The sequence below is a fragment of the Lygodium microphyllum genome, chromosome 14 (assembly GCF_053477565.2).
Source record: "Lygodium microphyllum isolate KBCC chromosome 14, Lygodium_microphyllum_v1.1.10, whole genome shotgun sequence".
NCBI classification, from domain to species: domain Eukaryota; kingdom Viridiplantae; phylum Streptophyta; class Polypodiopsida; order Schizaeales; family Lygodiaceae; genus Lygodium; species Lygodium microphyllum.
Window position 1 is genome coordinate 110,950,122 of NC_141148.1, and position 21,421 is coordinate 110,971,542.

A 21,421-nucleotide genomic window follows, 5' to 3' on the forward strand; every position below is an offset into this window, starting at 1 on the left:
GTGCATATATTTGTCTATATATATGAGACCCATATGAGAGGACATGTTATTATACAAACATACTGTTGTGCCTATGCATGGATGCATGCATATTGTATGTATATTCTTGTTTGGATATGAACATACATATGTATGGACATGTAGCTATGTGAATATACATGTATGTATTTACGTATGCTTATCCATCATACCATAGATATATGTTTAATTTAAGCAAAGCCTATTCACTTTTTTCTCCATGATAAATATGTTTTGTGTGAGTGTGCAAGGCTCTTAATCCTAAAATTTTACTAGGATATTGAAGCAAACCTTAATGTCATGTGCTCATGGAAACGTTTGCATAGAAACCTTACTTATTGCTTGAGTAAATGATAAGGTTATGAAACATAAATGAGGTGCATATGTCTAAAAGTTCATAGCTTATGTAGCTACACTTGGTTATATTATTAAAGCACTAAGAAAGATTTACAAAATAGGTTCATATTTTAACTATTCTAAACATATGTTTATTTGAAGTATGCGGTCGAACAAGCAGTTGGAGATTCCTTCTATGGGGCAAGTGGCATTTTCAATTTGTGGAGCCCACTTGTAGGTTCTACTGGAGAGTTCAGTCTAGCGCAATTATGGCTATTTCAAGGCTCATACCAAGAGGAAAACCTTAACACCATTGAAGTGGGTTGGCAAGTATGTTTATTGACAATTAGCTCTTATTGACAAGTAAAGGGAGCATAGACTAATACAATGGTTTGAATAAATCTTTCCTTTGTCATGAATTGTAGGTTTGGTATGGCAACAATTACCCACAAATATTTGTATATTGGACAGTAAGTGGATCATTTTCTTATAAAATATGTTTGCCAAGAGGCATCTTCCTATTTTCTTTCTTCGTCTATTGGATGTGAATTCAAACGCACCAAAGTATATAATCTCATTGTAAATAATTCTACCTAGAGATTGAACCATATGAAGAATCCTAAATAATCAATACCATCTAAATAAATAGTAAGTACTAAATATTTGGCATCTAATCTATTTAGACTCATAAACATTTCTTTTTGGTTTCCACTAGATATCATTCATATTTTTCATGCTAAGAAATAATGATTCACAAGTTTTTCATTGACTTTTCTTTAGTCTAAGAAAACTACCATTTAATGTCTACAGAGCGATGCATATAATGATACCGGATGCTACAACCTTCAATGCTCAGGTTTTGTACAAACCAGCGATCAAATTGTACTTGGAGGAGCATTATCCCCTGTGTCAGCTATAGATGGTCAACAACAAGAGTTGAATATCTTAGTTTTCAGAGTAAGATTCTTCCCTCTTTATATTATGGATACATGTGGATAGTGTGTGCACCTCATAAGAACACACATTATATGCATGCATGCCCACAACTTGCACAAGTAGTCTTCTATGCACAAACACATGCATACATGTACATACATATATACTTTACTCAATACAATCACATATACTTACATTATCCTTGATTAGATATAATTTGATTATTCTTATTTTTAGAACTAGCCTTCTCTATGGCTAAGTTTACTATGAGAAATGATAGAAAATTTTTCACTTCTACTTATGTATTCCTACTTACATGTGCATGTTTTGCATGCACCTACCCTTCAACATTGATGACATGCTACGGTTGGCATGAGTTGTTGTCACTGATTGGTGAATTTGACTAATTTAATATCTATTACATAACCCTTAATTGCATCATGTAGCTTGAATAAATAAAGTACTTGTAATTGACTTGTAGTCCCCTTGTAGTATCATGTAGGTTTATAGGATATAATTCTTCATCGTTGTAGACACACACACACACACACACACACACACACACACACACACACACACACACACACACACACACACACACACACACACACACACACACACACACACACACACACACACACACACACACACACACACACACACACACACACACACACACACACACACACACACACACACACACACACATGCAAATATGTTTACATATGGAAATAACCAAAGAGTACCAAACAACCAAGATAAACCAGAAAAAGTATTTTTCTCACAAAAACTATTGTTTTACATGTTGAGATAAAGCCTCACAAAATGTGTGTGCATCTTGTGTATGGGCACACTCCTTTATTGGTTACTAAGTTTACAATGCCATGTAGGAACCCTCAAGTGGAAATTGGTGGTTATCTATAAATGGAGAGTATGTAGGGTATTGGCCAAAGTCCATTCACACTCTTCTTCAAAATAATGCAAGCACTTTACAATGGGGAGGAGAGATAGTAAACAATGAAAATAATGGGCAACATACAACAACACAAATGGGCAGTGGCATGTTCTCTAAGCAAGGTGTAAATAAGTCTGCTTATATAAGAAACCTACAATTTGTAAACTCTAACTTCACTTATCAAACTCCAATTGGCTTGATACCTATCATTACCAACACATCATGTTATGACCTTGAGCTTGGTAACTCTAGTGATTGGGGTTTGAGCTTTTTCTTTGGAGGTCCTGGAAGGAACCTAGCTTGCCCCTAATTGAACCTACATGTATACAAATAGATAAATCTAGATCTATATCTGATACTACCACCTCCAATGGTACTTGTATATTGTGATTTTTGGAGAAAAAGAGAATATCAATGTGTCAAACTTGGGGTTCTAGATATATGTTTGCATATCTACCGCAATGAATGAATAATGTACCTAAAAATTTGTGTATCCATTTCTAAATAAACAATGAATGAAGTAGATCATGAAATATAATTTTCTCATCTAAGGAAGCATCACACTAAGATTGAATCAAGAGTTAAGGGAAAACAAGATTAAATGTTCAAGATAGAATGGAGAAGAATACAGCTTCTTTACTACTTGAAAAATATCAAAAAATTAAGTACATCATGTAGAAAAATAATTTAGGAGTAAATTTGAAGAATTGCATTATAAAATATACATTAGCACATACTATTTGCCACATAAATGATGAACTCTAGCATAGAGTTCTTTCTTGCTATTGTAGTGAATATCCTAACATGTTGATGTGACAAGGATACTTCCTCTTTCATAAGTTTTAATTTATGAAAACCTCTTCAATTGTGATAGAAACATTCCAATTGGATGCCAAGTTTTCCAATAGCTCAATAGAACCACCCAATCTTCCAAAAACTACCACACACACGAGTCGAGGGCTATTTGATCTTCCAAACTACTTGTAGTGGTTGCATGGACTTAACCAAACCGATCTTGGTCATCCTGTGCTACTTTAGTTCCAGTTCATGTTGCACTCTTTGGAGCGAGCCTAACATGAAGCATGGAATAAATCGTATTGGTCCATAGAAGTCACTACAAGATATAGACCTCATACTGACATTCAAAGCAACGCAAATGTTCATCAAAAAAATTGCCACATCGTCGCTAAAAGTGCCGATATAAGCATCTCTACAAAACCATCGCTATTTATGTCGCTATTTTTGTCGCTTTTGCGATGCATATAGCGACGGTTTACGATGTATATTGTGATGCCAATAGCGATGCATAGAGGGAAATTAGCAATGCTAATAGTGATAGTTACAGAGAAAAAAAATTGTGGCAGGGCAACAAGCTACCCTGCCACATATAGCACCATGTGTTGTATAATATTCTACAAATGAATTACATGTTGGGTACGTGGCAATGGTCTTCAAGATGAGCGCAAAATGTACATGAACCCACAAGACTAATATACAAAATAAGTACAAGATCGCTGATGAAAACTCATGACATTACATGGAACCATGGAGAGAGAGGAGAGCCAAAACTAACATGAAATTCTATCAGTAATTATCGCAAGATACAAAGGATGATAAGTACATCTAAGGAATAGTACATGGAAGTTGCCTGCATAGATTAGAGGACCAAAAAAGAAGAGGGTGTGCGCTCCATGAATCCAAGTGCAAGCTACAGATCCTCGCCATCAGAAATCCTGACACAAAGGAGCTTCGAACGAACTCTTGAAAATGAACAACTACACATCAGACCACCATACATAATGCATTTTTTAAAAATTACTAACTACAAACAAGAAATATGATTGAATTACTGGGCTGCTTTTTGCATATAGTCTATTGATCAGTGCAATGAGACCGTGTCTCTCTGCATATCGAGTCTCCAAGTCAGTGAAATTGTAGTTTGTGATGGAGTTTTGCAAAGAAAACAAAATACAACTGTTAGAAACATGATTCTTAGTACAAGTGATATTGCAAATAAGAAAGCAAGAAGAACAAAAGAAAAACTTACAAAGTCCTCCAGATCAGTCTTGTGGCCGCCGCCACTCCCTAGATGATGCATGACCCTGCCTCCAATCGTGCCCTTGCTGCCTCCCACTCTGATGTTGCCAACATCTTGGAGAATCTGTAGTCTCCTCCCTGTGTCTCCACCAATCATTTATGCCTAGCCACTCAGGCTTTAAGGCATCACTCTTGAGTGCCTTCCATGTGTCCAATCGTCTATATGACATGTATGCATGTACACACTCCATCATCCACCCAATGGAAAACCTCTCTATTGCTGCAGTAGGTACCAACAACTCCTCGTGCAAGGATGCCACTATATAGTCCTTGCTTCCCTTGGGTATATTCTTCCAATGGTCCAGGACATTGCACCGAAAAACTTGTTGGCACAACTCTCTAATGCAAGACATCACCCTCCTCCCCTCATCATTCATGATCATAGCACTTGTCATGTCATCTGTGAGATATCCATAACCCTTTGGGGTACGTCTAAGGTGTGTCCTCTCCCATCTACGATGCGCTCCTGGGCATGGTTGAATCTCTAGTCTCAGCCTGCACCACATGGAAACCTTTAAATAACTTACTTTAAGCATGTCCCTTGAATTCAAAGGAAAGAAAGGCATTATAGTCGGCAGTCTGTGAAGAAAGATTAATAATAATTCGTGGTGATCATACGAGAGTGATAATTCAAAGTGTCGGAATCAGCATGAGCTTGTTGTTGAGGATGTGTGGTTAGTGTCTCTGGCCAGAGCATCGACAGTAGCTAATTTAGACACTTCAGAAAGAGAAACATGTCTTTCATCTCTAGAAGACAGCAGCCTCCTAAGCTCCTCCAATACTATCTCTGTGGTTGTCATGAAATTCGCCGACTTACCAACTTGGAATATGTCAAATCTCAATAAAGTCAGCATTACAATTTTGTAGCAGCCAATATTGATTTCTCCACGTTATTACAATCAGCTCCAAAGTCTCAAACTCTATAAAAGACTCACTACTCCTTATTCTGAGCATCAACCCAGATTGGCACTTGGTCTTTGATCAATAGCTGATGAAGAAGTCAAAAGGTTGCTTATTATTTTAATTCACTAGCTTCTTCCATAGGTAATTGACTTTGTATTGCTGCTGTAGGAGAGGCCACGACACAGCTTGAATGACGTGCTGGAAGCAGTGCTCGACGCACTCATAGTAAGGGTTTGATGCGTTGATGCATTCGAGATAGACTCTATTGAAATTCCCACAACTGCAATGTTCCTCATACTACAGCATGAATCTTCCTCATGTTGCCTCCACCAATATTACATCGATTTGTCCAACAACGCAATTTTCTTGACTATGCTTCTTCTTCTAAGACTGCCCATCAGTCGTTCATTTGCAGAAGTAGCATCAAAAGTTCAGCCTTATCACCCTCATAAAAGCTATCATAATCAAGTACATACCATACAATAGCCTATTTTTAAGAGAAGCTAATAACCAAGATTGTTGCACTAAGGGTGGTCAGATTTAATCAAGGTTTAAGTTTCTTTGAAGGAACTAAACGCAAGGCACTTTTATAGACCGGACGTTCTGGATGTAAAGCATGTGCATCATGTTGATGTTTCATCTATGGGTATAAAACACTCTTCCATCACACAAAGTGCAATAGCAAGATTGCAATGGTAATTCACTTCTCAATAGATACCAAGAGAGGCCATTGTCCAAGATATATGTAATCCCAATAAGCTTTGTCCAAATTGAATATATCTTTTTACAATGTGGCAATGTGGCAAGTTTTTACATGATATTGATGCTCACATTGAAAATACTTTTTGTAGAGCTTATTTTATTATGGCTGGTATTGCAGAAAGAGCATTGACACTTTGCAGTCTCCTTTCAGGATATCTTGTATCTGTAATAGGATGTGTAATAGGTAGAGGGACATTGGTCACATCATAGCAAGTTTCCACCATCTTCATAAATTTCGGATGTAGCAATACTCCACTTAAATGTCCATGACATGAGCGAATAACTTTTAGCTTTTGTAGACTGCTAATCTTGCATATGAAGAGACATATCATCTACACTGACAACTTCCAAATTACAAGTCACATGGGAAAAGTTCAAAGTGAAGGATCAACATTAAGACCTTTTTCTTTAGTCCTTGATTCTTCAAAGCGGATACCTTCATATGAACCCTTAGGTTCACAATGGTGGACGTGCAACATCACGACATGGGCCATCTTATCTAGAGACATACATGTGAATATCTCCTACAACTCCTCATCGCTCATCCCTTGACTCATCCTGCTCTCCAAATATCATTAAAGGTAATCTGCACAGATAGAAAATGATGTTAGCATAATCAATATAAAGATTTAAGTAACGCACAATAATATAACTCTTGAAAAAATGATGCTACTTAAAATGCATATTATAAAGTACCCTTAAAAGTGATTCATCAACTATTTGAGTAGCAGAATGCAGCAAATATGACCTGGCCTATGGTCCCATGTCAATCTCCTAGCACAACTCCACGTACACTAGAAGGTCTATAGAAGGTCACCACCACAGAAGGAGGAGTCCACTTCATTCTCAAAGAATTCTTGGCCTCCTATCTTTCCATCATCGTACCCGAATCTGCCTCCTCTACACGCTCCAAGCCCTCTTCAACCTCCACCCTCTACAATATCAACTCCTCCACCTGCACTCTCCTTATCTATGCTAGAAACATTACTTTCATCATACATTCTCACACTCTGAGGAGTTGACCGCACAACATACCACCATCGAGGTTGTCGGGGGTTTGGATGATAGAAAATTACCTGTTCAAAATCACATATAAGAGCGATTCAACATTTGTGATTGTTCTATGTCATGAAAAATTTTGAAAAAAATAGTTCATGCACCTATTCACAATGGACTGACAAGACAAACGTGTCACGCAGATCCATCTATCTTTTCTTGGAATCTATTTCCAAAAATCTAGATGGACCTCACGGAATGGTTGCCCTAGCTCCTTCCAATACCACTTTGAACCACTGTACATCGAATATGATCATGGAAAAGCTACAATAATCAATTGAGATAACACTTTGAAAGTTCCCAAAATCCTCCATCTCATCTATAAATGTATTTGGATCCATGGCTCGCCGTTGGCTCTCTTGTTCGAACTTTACCATGACACCACAATCCATTGTGGAGTGCATTTTGTCGATGTGCTCAATGCAAAAATGTCGCCCATGCGACCACATCGCACTATAGATTTTATACTATACATTGAAATGGTTAGATTAGTTGTCATATATAAAATCTAGATACGATAGCTTATAAAACAAGCAGTCACCTTCGAACTACATCACCTCGAGAATTTCCACTCCTCAGTAGTAGAGATCTCCACCCCTTCATGAGAAGTTGCAATCAAAGCTCCAGGTAATAATCGCATAGACATAAACCGCGGCATCTCCTCCATGCCCTTAGAATATCGAATTAGTCAATGGCGCATATTGCGTCAAAATTTTAATCACGCTTCTTCCCAATCTTTCTTGCCGTGCTCATACCTAGCGAGCCATGTTTCCATGGATGCATGATGCAACATACAAAAACGATTCACTTTCTTCTCCATTGTAGCATGCATCCTTTTTTCTATCCCATTTTCAACCACCACATCTCCGATCATTCTATCATCGTCCTTTAGTGACCATAGTATATTGTTGTTTGAATCCACCATTGATAGCCACTATGAAATATGCACTAATGCTTCCGACACCAGTCAACCTTCAGCCATGCTATCTTTTGATTGAGCTCATTGTTGCACAAAGCCTTTCAAGCATGAAGTGCTCTAAGAAGAACATCCATCACGTATGGACGGGTCCCACAATCTCCACTTCATCTACAATATGCACTAAGAGGTGGATTTGTATCGTAAGCATGTTGGTGGGCAAGTACTTCTCAAAGACATAGACCGCCCCTCCCCACCTTGTGGATTCAATAGAGGATGTCTTTATCTCCTTCTGTGAGATCCATTGCACTAAATTTAACAACCTGTAAATCACCCCATGTATTTCTAGAGTGAGGTATCTTGCAATCGCGATCAATAGTACAAATTGCTACAAATGAAGAAGTGTTACAAACACTGACTAGACACTAAATAGCAAAATACGTAGGCCACTTACAATCAAGGCCAGTACAAACCTGACATATCTTATGCTAATCATGGGATTTTAGCCCTAATAGTTGGTCGTCTTTAGAAAAAGTAAATCTGAGGAAACACATCATACCCGTCAGGTTGTAGATAGACTTGATAATTTGTTTCACAATGTGCTGTTCTTTAGTAGATAGAACCCAAGGAGCGTGAGGTAGTTACAAGTGACCATCAATAATCGCAAAGCATCTCCATCTTACCTACCTCCTTCAAATCCATTCATGCCCCTCTAGTTTCTCTCTTTCTTGTGATGTGGTCCCATAATAAATTGCTCACATTCTTGAAAATATGTATGGGATCCAACAAGTGGTTGATCTATAAGTGGGTCCAATACAGCAACTTGTAGAAAACCAAGAACCATTGCATTCCCTTTGGATGTGACTCCGTGTGTGGACCATTTTCAACTTGCACAAGCTTTGGGCATTCATTCCTACCAGAGGTCATCCAAGAAAGCTTCCCTCAGTTCATGATCCTCAAGCAAGAAAGCGGCATGCCCTTGATATACCATCTTCTTCATGGTTTGTGACCTTCAAGAGTCAAATTGTGGCCCACACAATGGATATGCATGATAACCTAAGGTAACCATACCTATCTCAACACCCTACTTAGTTAACACAAACTTGAACGAGCTACGTTGGATATCACCAATGAGAGTGGAAGCCTACTTACTTGAGCACTCCCTGAATCTTGGAAAGTCATGCACGGTTCACATGAAAATGGCTCGTATATTGGCAGACTGTCAACCATTGTGCTTGCTCATATCTTCCACAGTGATCCCCTCCTCCCACAAAATCTTAAGCTCATCAACTAATGGAAGGAGATAGATATCCATATTTTTGACTTTGTAGCACCCAGAAATGAGCAAGCTAAGGATCAAATGTCCTTTCTTTGTAGAAAGCCTTGGTGGAATGTTGTAGTTAACAAGGACTATAGGCCACACACTGTAAGAAGTTCAGCGGAGACCAAATGGGTTCACACCATCCATAGCAAGACCAAGCCAAAGATTCCTTGGCTCTCATGCCAAGCCTAGAAAGGTAGAGTCAATGTGGCTCCATGCACATGAATCTACTGATATTCATTGGACTCCATCTATGGATCTATTCTGTGCATGCCACGTTGTCAAGCTCACCATGCCCAATGTACGAAACATGTGATGTATACGCGGTATGAGTGGAAAGTTTCTAAGAACTTTCTAAGGGATGGTTTGCCCTTGCAAGTCTTGTCAATACCTATGAGCACCACACTTTGGACATGTCTCCATAGTCCCATAGTCTCCTCGAAACAACACGCAATTGTTGAAATATGCATGGATATTGTTGTAGTCCATGCCAAGTTTTCGTAAAACATGTCTCGTACCATCACGAGACTCAAACATTGTATTTCCAAGTGGTAATTTATGATACTTTAGTAACTTGAAAAAAAATCATAAAACGCCTTTAAAAAGCACAAGTGTTTTTTATAATGGAGTGTACATAGAATATACATGAAAAACTCGATCAAACTCACATCGCTCCACCCATATTTTACTTGCACACTTAAGAGTGCAAGTAGCATCTTCAAGCAAGATACTCGACACCCATTATATAATGATATGGATGCTTCCTCTCTTAGAGGATCAGATGACTCGCCATACATGTGCATCAATGCATCGATCATTGCCTCCATCTCAAGCTCCAAGATTGGAGGAAGGTCTGGAAGGCTAATTGTCTCCTCTGATATCAAGGGTGTAGACTAAGTCATTCCTTCCAATTTGTGGATTGGCTCAGGTACACCATCCATCGCATGCCCATGAACTCTTCTAATTGGCCACAATAGGTGCATTCCTCCTTGGGATGAGATGTCACCTCCCTGTATAAATTTTATTGGCATATCTAAGCTTTTGTATATGATATTCAATTAGTTTGTGAATGTAAGGCATGATTGATACACACTTTTCTTACCATTCACTCAAAGTATGAGATTGCATGATCAATGATCTCCGATTTAGAACTAGTCAAAGCATCGTACGTGTTCTATAGACAAGCTATGCTTTCATCTAATTGCCAGCTTACATTGAAAGCAAGGACACGGGACACGCTGATTAAGATACGCCTCGCAATCTTGGACATCACGACCATCATCCTTTTCTATTTGGTTTACGTTACGACAAACAAGAGGTTTTTGTTCTCTTTCTCTTTTTCTTTTTTTATTTCCCTCCCTTCATCCTTCTTTGTTTCTCTCTCCCCCTCTCTTTCTATAAATGTTTATCTCCCCCATATTCCCTCCCCACTCTCACTTCTCTCTTTTCCTTTCCCTCCCTTCTTTTCTCTATGTCTTTCTCTCATTTCTTCTCCACTCACACTTGACGCATCTTATTAAAATCAAAATCAAAGATAGAAAATAAAAAACCCATCACACAATACATTGAAAGACTCTCCCCTCTTCATGCCTCTCTTCCCCCTCTGCCATTCTCTTTCTATCATTTCGTTCTTTCTAATTCTCTCTCTCTCTCTCTCTCTCTCTCTCTCTCTCTCTCTCTCTCTCTCTCTCTCTCTCTCTCTCTCTCTCTCTCTCTCTTGTTGAGATGACAAGCTCAACACATGTGGACATTGATGATGGACCGCCTGGTTAGATGGGTCCACACGTCTATACTTAGCACGTCGGTGGTCATTATGCACCTCACATGGCCACTGACTCATTACTTATTATATTTAGGTTGTTACACCTATTTACAGCTGGCATAGTTATAGCGCCAGTCGACTAGTGTAGTCGGTTATGCATTGTTTGACTTAGTAGGCCACTTTCCTTTTATGTTGTATCTTATCTATACTTTGTGTACATTGTAAAGAGTGTGGGAGAAGAAGAAGAAATCAGTAAGAAAACGTTTTGGCCTCCATCTCTCTTCTTGTCTCTTGAGTGAGCTTCTCCTTGTGCATTCTGTGTGTGTTCGGCGCAGCATCTTGAGCAACCCCCTCCACCACGCGATTCTTGACATGGTATCAGAGCCGCACCACTGAGAGAGGCTGATTTCGAAGGTTGAAGCAAAGGAGAAGAAGCAAGGTTCGAGCATGCAAGCCACGGGTAAGAAGCTCTCCCATCCTTCCACTCTTCTCTTGGATAGTGCCTGTGGAGGCACCGGAAGCAGGGCAGAGCAAAAATCTCAGATTGCAGTGAGATTTGGTGTGCGCAAAGAGCGTTGTGTATTTTGCAGATATGCCCTTTAGGGCTTTGCCGCAGTTATTTTGGGCATCTGAGGCCGTTTCAGGGCCCGTTTTAGAGTCGCAAGGTTGTAGACAGCAGTTTCAGGGTACACTGTGACTTCGACTGTATTGACCGAAAGTGGGTGCGCAGGTTACAGATTTTAGATCTGTAAGTTCAAAGGTGTTTACCAGTGAGTAAACACAAGGTTTATCTGCAAACAGGTTGCAGATTGCATGTATTGTTGAGTAGACAGTTAAAAAGGCTGTCTGGTGTATTGTTGTACACTACAGGTCAAGGGTTGTAGAAGATTTGCTTGCTGTTTGGTATAATTCTTGTGATAATGGCAGAGAATAGTGGAAGCCCCATCATTGAGAAGCTCGACAAGAACAACTACCCTTCATGGAAGTTCCGTGTCACGAACTTTCTTATTGGAAAAGGCCTCTACGAGTTCATTTCAGGTGAAGAAAAGGAGCCGGAGGTGAGTGATCCTCCAACTGCGGAAGAGACAAAGGCACGAAAGGAATGGAATGCAAAAGACAAGAAGGTCATGTATTGGTTGTCTGCAGTAATTGACAATAATATGCTGGGACACATTAGAAATGCAGAGAATGCATATGCAGCTTGGACCATACTTGAAAGTATGTTTTCTGTAAATACAAAGGCACGAAAGATTCAACTCAAGAAAGAGTTGAATACATTGAAGAAAGGGAAGATGTCTATCAATGAGTATGCACTGAAAGTAAGAAGCATTGCATATGCATTGGCAGCGATTGATGCAATGCCCGATGATGATGATTTGGTGCCGTCTACCTTGGGTGGACTTAACAATGAAAAGGCTTGGAAGTCTTTTGTAACTTCCGTATATGTCAGAAAGCCATTTCCAGATTTCGATGAGTTGGTCTCCCTTATGATCACTGAAGAGATCAACATGCAGAGTGAGACATCTGAAAGAAGTGGTGAACAGGTCCAAGATTTCTACTCCAGTTCTGGAAGGGGACGTGGCAGGTTCTCTTCAAGAGGCCGTGGTACAGGACGTGGTAGTGACAACCAGCAAAACAGATTGAATCAGCAATTTGGCGATATGCAGGTTTCAAGAGGTCGTGGTAACTTTAGAGGCAGGGGGAGCTTTAGAGGAAGAGGTGGATGGCAGAACAGAGGTTCTAACAACTCTGGTATTGTGTGCCACTACTGTGGCAAAACAGGTCATATTGCAACCCAATGTTATGCTAAGAGAGATGATATCCGTAGTGGTAAGTTGCAGCAAGGAAACTATGCATCGTCTTCACGAGAGAATGAAGACAAAAATGAACGTTTGTTCGTTATGCAGCATATGGTGAATGCTGTTACAGGAAAGGGAACACATGAAGATGTTTGGTATGTTGATTCAGGTGCATCCAATCATATGACTAGCCATGCAGAATGGTTTGGAGAGATGCAGGATTTGCAGAATGCAGGTTATGTGCAGACGGGTGATGACTCATGCCACCCAATTTCACACATTGGAAAAGTTCCCTTGTCCTTGCATGATGGTAAGACAAAGAGTCTTTCAGATGTATTGCATGTGCCATCTATTACAAAGAACTTGGTGTCAGTCGGTCAAATGGTAGAGCAAGGGCTGCAAGTCAGATTTAATGCAAAGGGCTGCTTTGTAGAAGACTTCAATGACAAGTGCAGGTTGGTAGCAAAGGGAAGTAGAGTTGGACGTATGTTCACTCTAGATGCTGGAATTTCTACTATGAATGCGGCTATGTATGCCAAAGGAAAAAGTGTTGTTGCAGACATTGAAATTTGGCACAAACGCATTGGACATGCAAATGTACAAAGGCTGAAATTAATGCAGTCCAAAGGGTTGGTCACAGGTTTGCCTACATTTAAAGTTGCAGAATTTCAGAAGGTATGTGAAGTATGTCAGTTTGGTAAGCAGGCAAGACAACCCTTTTCACATGACAGAGATGTAAGCAGAAATATCCTTGATGTTGTTGAAAGAGAAACAGGCTTGAAAGTAAAGTGCCTGAGGTCAGATGGAGGGGGAGAGTACCTCTCAAATGAGTTCAGTGATTTTCTGAGGTCTCATGGGATAAAGAGACAGTTCACATGCAGGTATACCCCACAGCAAAATGGGGTTGCAGAAAGGAAAAACAGGCATATTGCAGAAGTTGCACGCGCCTTGATGGCTGAAAAGAATATGCCTAAGCATTTTTGGTCTGAGGCTGTTCATACTGCTGTTTATATTATGAACAGAACTCCCACAGTTGCAGTTCATGGTATGACCCTCGAAGAATGTTTTACAGGTAAGAAGCCTGATGTTTCACACTTGAAAGTATTTGGCTGCATTGCGTATGTTCATGTGCCAGATGAGTTGCGGAAGAAACTGGATCCAAAAGCTGAAAAGTGTGTCTTTATTGGATACTCTTTAGAGCAGAAAGGGTATCGCTGTTACAACCCTGTCACATGTAAGTTCAGAGTGAGCAGGGATGTCATCTTTGATGAAATGAGCAGTTGGTATGCATCTAGTGGTGATGCATTGGATGTTGATGATGATCATGACACTCATGTGCAGGCTGAAAGGCAAGAATCACGGACTCTTAGTGGACCAGAGACATCATCTGGTAGTCCTTGGTCTGGGAGACTAAGGAGTACCTCTACATCTTCAAGTGCATCTAGTAGAACTACAGGTAAAGACAAAGGAAAGAATAAAGTGTCAGAAGGTATTGATGCAGTTCTTGATGGAGACTCCAGTAGCTCAGAGAGCTTGGATGATGAGCTTGGCATTCCTTCAGTGAGGACTCCAGGTGTGCAGAGAACACGTGTTAATGCAAAGACTCCATTGAGTGATCCAGTGGTACGAAGGTCTAGCAGGGTGAGATACCCTATTAAAAGATTTGGTTTTGAAGGATATGCAGCTCACCATTATGCTTATATGGTGAAACTAGTTGAGGATGTTGAGCCCACATGTTTTGAGGAGGATGTTGGTCATGCTCATTGGGATGCAGCAATGGATGAGGAGATGGCTGCATTAGAGGCCAATAAGACTTGGGATCTAGTATCATTGCCGAAGGGAAAGAAAGCTATTGGATGTAAGTGGGTTTATAAGATTAAGCACAATGCAGATGGTTCTATTAGCAGGTACAAAGCTAGGCTGGTTGCAAAAGGCTATGCGCAGACATATGGCATAGATTATGATGAAACCTTCAGTCCAGTTGCTAGGATGACAACTGTCAGATGTGTGATTGCTTTGGCAGTAGCCAAAGGTTGGAGGTTGCAGCAAATGGATGTAAAGAATGCCTTCTTGCATGGTGATTTGCAGGAAGAAGTGTATATGGATCAGCCAGCAGGTTATGAAGATTTAGAGCATCCCACGTATATGTGCAGATTGAAGAAGGCACTCTATGGGCTCAAGCAAGCACCTAGAGCATGGTTTGACAAGATTAGAGAGTATCTTGTCAATATTGGCTTTTATGTTTCTGATGCTGATCACTCACTTTATGTGAGAAAGGGAGATGCAGGTTTGGTCATCATAGTCATCTATGTGGATGACTTGATTATTACAGGTGACAGTGATAGTGGAATTGTTGAAGTTGAGGGCTGTTTGAAGATGAAGTTTGAGATGAAGGATTTAGGTGAGCTAAGGTACTTCCTTGGCATTGAGGTGATCAGATGTGATGATGGTATATGGCTGTCCCAAAGACAGTATGGCTTGGATATGTTGTCCAAGTATGGTATGACTGCATGCAAACCACTTTCAGTCCCGTTGGAGCAGAATGTAAAGCTAAGTGCTGATGTTGGGGATGAGATAGAAGACCCTACTATGCTCAGGAGGATAGTGGGGAGTTTGATCTACATGACCATTACAAGGCCAGACTTGAGCTACGCTGTTGGTCTTGTGAGTCAGTTTATGCAAGTACCTAGAAAGCCGCATTTGGATGCAGTCAGACGCATATTGAGATATGTGAAGTCCACATTACATTATGGACTTTTCTATGAGGCAGGTACAGATGTACAGGTGTTTGGATACACAGATGCAGATTGGGCTGGTAGTATGTCTGACAGACGATCTACCAGCGGATACATGTTCTCTCTTGGTAGTGCAGTAGTTGCATGGAGCAGCAAAAAGCAATCTACAGTTGCTTTGTCGAGTACAGAGGCTGAGTATAGAGGTGCTGCTGTTGCAGCATGTGAGGTAGTATGGCTGCAAAAGCTATTGGCTGATTTGGATGTGCAGGTGGAAGGTTCAGTTGTCATTTATTGTGACAACATGAGCAGTATACAGTTGGCTAGGAACCCTGTGTTCCATGCCAGGACAAAACATATTGAGGTACACTACCACTTTGTGAGAGAGAAGGTACTAGCAGGTGAGATTGACTTGGTGTATGTCAGCACACAGGATCAGATAGCTGACATCTTCACGAAGGCATTGGGTACAGAGAAGCTTCAAAAGTTTCGAAGCTTACTTGGAGTTGTAGAGATGCAGTTGAGCTTGAGGGGGAGTGTTGAGATGACAAGCTCAACACATGCGGACATTGATGATGGACCGCCTGGTTAGATGGGTCCACACATCTATACTTAGCACGTCGGTGGTCATTATGCACCTCACATGGCCACTGACTCATTACTTATTATATTTAGGTTGTTACACCTATTTACAGCTGGCATAGTTATAGCGCCAGTCGACTAGTGTAGTCGGTTATGCATTGTTTGACTTAGTAGGCCACTTTCCTTTTATGTTGTATCTTATCTATACTTTGTGTACATTGTAAAGAGTGTGGGAGAAGAAGAAGAAATCAGCAAGAAAACGTTTTGGCCTCCATCTCTCTTCTTGTCTCTTGAGTGAGCTTCTCCTTGTGCATTCTGTGTGTGTTCGGCGCAGCATCTTGAGCAACCCCCTCCACCACGCGATTCTTGACATCTCTCTCTCTCTCTCTCTCTCTCTCTCTCTCTCTCTCTCTCTCTCTCTTTGTTGCTTTCTCTATCTCTCTTTTTCTCCTTCTTTTTGTCTCTTTTTCTTCCCTGCTCTTTCTAGATCTCTCTTTTCTTTCCACTCTCCTTCTTCTCTTTACTTCACCCTTTTATCCACCTCTCCCTTCACTCTCTGTTTCTTTTTCGCTCCCCCCTCTCTTTCTTTCTCTCTTTCTCTTTCTTTGTTGCCTCTCTCTTTGTTTCTCTCAACCCTCTTGTTGTTTCTCTCACACATTCTCCTCTCACCCTCCCTTTCTCTCTTTCTCTTTCTCTCTTTTTTTGTTATCTTTCGTCTTTTTTCTCTCTCTCTTGTTCTCTCTTACTTTTCCTTCCTTCTTCTCCCTCTCTCCTTTCCTCTCTTTCTCTCTCAATGCATCTCATTCTCAAGAAAAACAAACCAAAGAAAAGAAGAAAGCACAAGAACAAAGCAAGAAGAGGCATTGTACCTATTGTAAAGGCCCGAGGATGGATTCTTCATCTCCTCTTGAGATGCCTCCTCTTTCTCCCTCTTGCATTGAGAAACTCTCCTCTCTCTCTTTCTCTCTTCCTCTCCCTATCCCTCCCAAATCCATGATCTCTCTCTCTCTCTCTCTCTCTCTCTCTCTCTCTCTCTCTCTCTCTCTCTCTCTCTCTCTCTCTCTCTCTCTCTCTCTCTCTCTCTCTCTCTCTCTCTCTCTCTCTCTCTCTCTCTCTCTCTCTCTCTCTCTCTCTCTCTGTTTGCCAGCAAAATGTTGCACTGGAATTTTCGACGCTTTTTTTTCTCAAAGCTGCATTAATTTATGACACAAATAGCGACGCCATTGTTTTTCATCGGAAATGACCATTGCTATTTGTCTATTCCCTTTTAGTGAGTGGAAATAACTTTCATGATCTTGAGGACTATTAATCTATCACCTCTTTTTTATTAAATAAGTTGCTCAAATGTCCTAATTTCCAATTAGAATAGTTCAGCTAATTCTTATTTATGGAAAACCTACCCAACTTATCAAATCTACCCATTTGTAAAATATATTCATTATCCCTTCTTGGGTTCCACCCCATTCTTATCTAGAATTAGGCCTTTCAATGCCATCATATTGAGCTCACAGAGATTTTGTCTGAAGTCTCGGACTGACTATGAGGATTACTCTGTGACTTGAGAGCCTCACTAGTTCTTGTGCCTCCATAAAAGAAAACCTTTCTTTATGGAGAATTTTTATCTCAAATATTGGTTAACGCTCTAGGTAGCTATTCTAGGTCTTGATGAGAGAGTCTCATCAAGGATCTTGAGGAGGTGCAATTCCCAAAATCAATTATGTATGGTTAGTTACAATAGAGTTTTGAGAATATAATGATGCATGGTTAATTAGAGAGAAGGATGTGTGATTAGTTAGAGTAGAGTGTCAACAATGTTGAGATGGCAAGTATGGACCACCTAGTTAGATGGGCCTACATGTCTACTCTTAACATGTCAGTGATTATTATGATCCTCACATGTCCACTAACTTTTTGCTTATTATATTTGGTTTGTTGCACCTACCTACAGTTGGCATAGTGATAGGGCCAATTGATTAGTATACTTAGTTATGTAATGTTTGACTTAGTAAGCCACTTTCCTTTATGTTATATCTTATATATACTTTGTGCACATTATATTATGTATGAAAGAAGAAGAAGAAACTAGTTAGAAAATTTTGGTCTCCATCTCTCTTCTTGTATTCTTGAGTGATCTTCCTCTTGTGTGGATGATGTGTGTTTGGCATAGTAGTTTAGGCAAGTCCCCCCACCATGCGATTTGTGCCATGGTATTAGAGTACTACCACTAAGAGAGGGTGGTTTTGAAGGCTAAATTGAATGAGAAGAAGCAAATATTTGAGCAAGAAAGCAATGGGTAATAAGCTCTCCCATTCTTCCACTCTTTCTCTTGGATAGTGCATATGGAGGCATCAAAAGCAAGGTAGAGCAAAAATCTTAGATTGCTCTAAGATTTGGTGTGTGAGTAGAGTACTCTATATTTAGATAAGGCCTTTAGGGCTTGCTCACTTTTGCAAAAAACTACAATCTGCATCAAGCAAGTTGATACCAGTTGTACCATAACTAAACACATGGCCTTTTTCATATACAACATAATAATAACCACAATCTGCAATCTATATACAGATGCCCACTATGTCTTCAACCCATCAAATACCTAAACCTTATAGATTCAAAATGTATAACATGTGCATTTGTAAATAGCTAATGCAATTGAAACTGCAATGTATCCAAAAACTACTATTGAGACCACTAGTAGGTCCAAAATAGTGGTCAAAATTACCTCAGATACCAAAGTCGTAGTGGTAAAGCCCTAAAGGGCATATTTGAATATATAGATGTTTTTTTAGCCTACCAAGTTTCACTAAATCAGAGACTATAACCTTGCCAACCTTAGGATCCTCCTACGGCTATAACCCAAGGTAAATTAAGCAAGATGGAATACCTTATTACCCGTTGCTTGCTTGCTTACTCTCATGCTTCAATGCCTTCACCTCAACCTTCAATCAAGCTCCATGCAGTCATGGGATGGCTTTGATACCATGAAAATGGACAAGAGGGGAGAGAGGTCAAGAGACCAAGAGCACTCACACAAAAATATTGGAGACTTAAGCACATAGAGAGATAGGATTGGAATCTTATTCTTCTTTTTTCTTCTTCTTCCACACAAAAAAACTAAGTCTACAATATGATAAGAGACTAATATGGGACTACCATAATGTATATACATATGATCAATAAGTGCGAACCTAATAAGGAAAGAAGAGGTGGCACAATGAATATGCCATAACCAAGGATAAACTATGTGGGTGTAGTCCACAACTGTAAAATCACTGGTGTATCCTCATGTAGATTATCTAACATGCAAGTGAATAATATCCTACCACATCACTATAATACATGTAGTAGATGCTAGCTCATACAGAGCTTAACATCTCAACAATAATCGTGATTAGCTAGCTCAAGATTTCTTTACCAATCTTTTTTATTGCCCTATTGGTGGCAATTATGGTGGCCCACAAGTAGAGGTGCTTATGAAACATTATAGAGTCTTGGAGTAGCAAAACATGGAGTTTCAAGATCATGTTCGAGTTTTGGAAGTGGATGGCCTCTAATTATTGGTTGATATGGAGGTTGAAGTGAAGTATTTACTAAAGCATATCCTAGCTCAGAAGCGAAAATCAGTGGCCATCATATGTAGTATGCTATTGTGCCTTTTCCTACTACTTTTTCTGAACCAATCCTAAACTTGAAAGATCAATCTACTTGATGGGCAAGAAGGTTGTATGTAGGTATCAAGCAGCAGTGGTTCTCCTAGGAGGATTCGTTGAAAGCACATTAGTACATGCAATTTTAGCCTAAAGTGAAGGAGCAGCCACTAGGTGATGATTTTGACCCTCTTTTGACCCTTCTCGAGATGTCTGAAAGCATTCTCAACTTGTGTAGTTGTAGGGGCCACCTACTCAGTCCAAGAATATGCCAATAAAGCACCTTCTATGGATTTATACTCTAGAGGATGAGTAGATGTGCTAATTTTAATGGATGGATCATTTGGAGGAAAGTTTGGTATTAGTGTATATTCAATAGAATGATCCCTAGTAGAAGGTTTGACAAAGCAAAATTATTCTTCTTTAAGTTTCAAAACCTCCATTATGGAATTTTATTAACTTATGGCTACAGCACCATCATCTGAATAATCATCTACCCTTGTTAACCTTATCACAAGAAAAAGTGAAAAAAGTGAAAAAGTGCAAGTCGGGAGCTGAAAGAGGCGGCCTAAACGGAAATCGGACACAACAGAAGAAGTAGGAAGGGAAACGGCCCAAAGCGCAAGGAAAGCCTCAAAAGCTAAGTCAAAGACAAAAGTGCATTTTTTAATGCAAGGCACCCCTGAAACTTTTGTAAAAGATCACTAGGCTCCCTATTGTGCAAATTATAAGGGTAGACGAGTAGTAGAAAGGACGCTAAGAAGATAGAAGGACAATAGGAAAGAGGGCCTAGGGCCACAACTGGGCCATGTAAAAAAAGGGGATGACCACCCAAAAGGGATTAGAGTTTTGTATATAAACTCAAAAAATGAATGATAAGCTCATTCTTTGGTGTGTAGCAAATGTGATCTCTTCTTCTTCTCTCCTTCTTGCTTGCTTGTGTGTGCTTGGATGACAGAGGGAGTGTCAGAGTGTGAGGGAGTGAGTGTGTGAGTGTGTGAGTGTGTGAGGGTGAGGGATCAAGGAGAACAAGCTCTCCATCATCTCCTCTCTTCTTCTCTTCTCTTCTCTCCTCTTCTCTTCTCTTCTCTTCTCTTCTCTTCTCTTGCACGTGACTATGGAGGATGGACCTTGAAGGTGAAGGCTTGAGGTTGCTTGAGCTCACATCTAGAATCATGGAGCTACAGGGTTGCTTGAGGGAGGAGGCTACTTGTTTGGGCATCAAGGTAAGCTCACAATACCTCCGTAGGATCGAAGGTGAGTTGGCTAGGTGAGAGATAGCCATTTGTGCTCGCTTGAAATGCTTAAAAGAATAAGTAGTCCGTGGGTGTTGGTGGTTGAGCGTGAGCTCCCATTATAACCCTATTGCCACCCTTAACTTGCCTACCAAGAGGCCATCAAAGGGTTTGGAATTGGCTTGTCCCTCTCCTAGTTTCCTTGGTTCTAATTCTTGGTCATGTTCCTAATATAGTTCATCCTCTTGGTTTGCATCTCCCTTAGCAGTAGATTAGGATGAGCCTTCTCTCGATGGTGAAGGCAACTTTTACAATTAACTTTGAATGTTGTCTGCCCCTATTAGTGGTGGTGATGATATGAAGTCAT

At 40.1% G+C, this 21,421-nt stretch overlaps 1 protein-coding gene across 1 annotated transcript in view; it reads left to right on the top strand.

Annotated features, from left to right (window-relative positions):
* LOC148025990 (protein neprosin-like) overlaps nucleotides 1–2,668 on the top strand; it is a 5,140-nt gene extending 2,472 nt beyond the window's left edge. The window contains exons 4-7 of the mRNA XM_087692175.1: nucleotides 517–684; nucleotides 780–824; nucleotides 1,165–1,311; nucleotides 2,181–2,668. Coding sequence (XP_087548301.1) covers nucleotides 517–684; nucleotides 780–824; nucleotides 1,165–1,311; nucleotides 2,181–2,555 — 735 coding nt within the window. The 3' untranslated portion in view covers nucleotides 2,556–2,668. The remainder of the gene's footprint in view (nucleotides 1–516; nucleotides 685–779; nucleotides 825–1,164; nucleotides 1,312–2,180) is intronic.
* The last annotated feature ends 18,753 nt before the right edge of the window (nucleotides 2,669–21,421 follow it).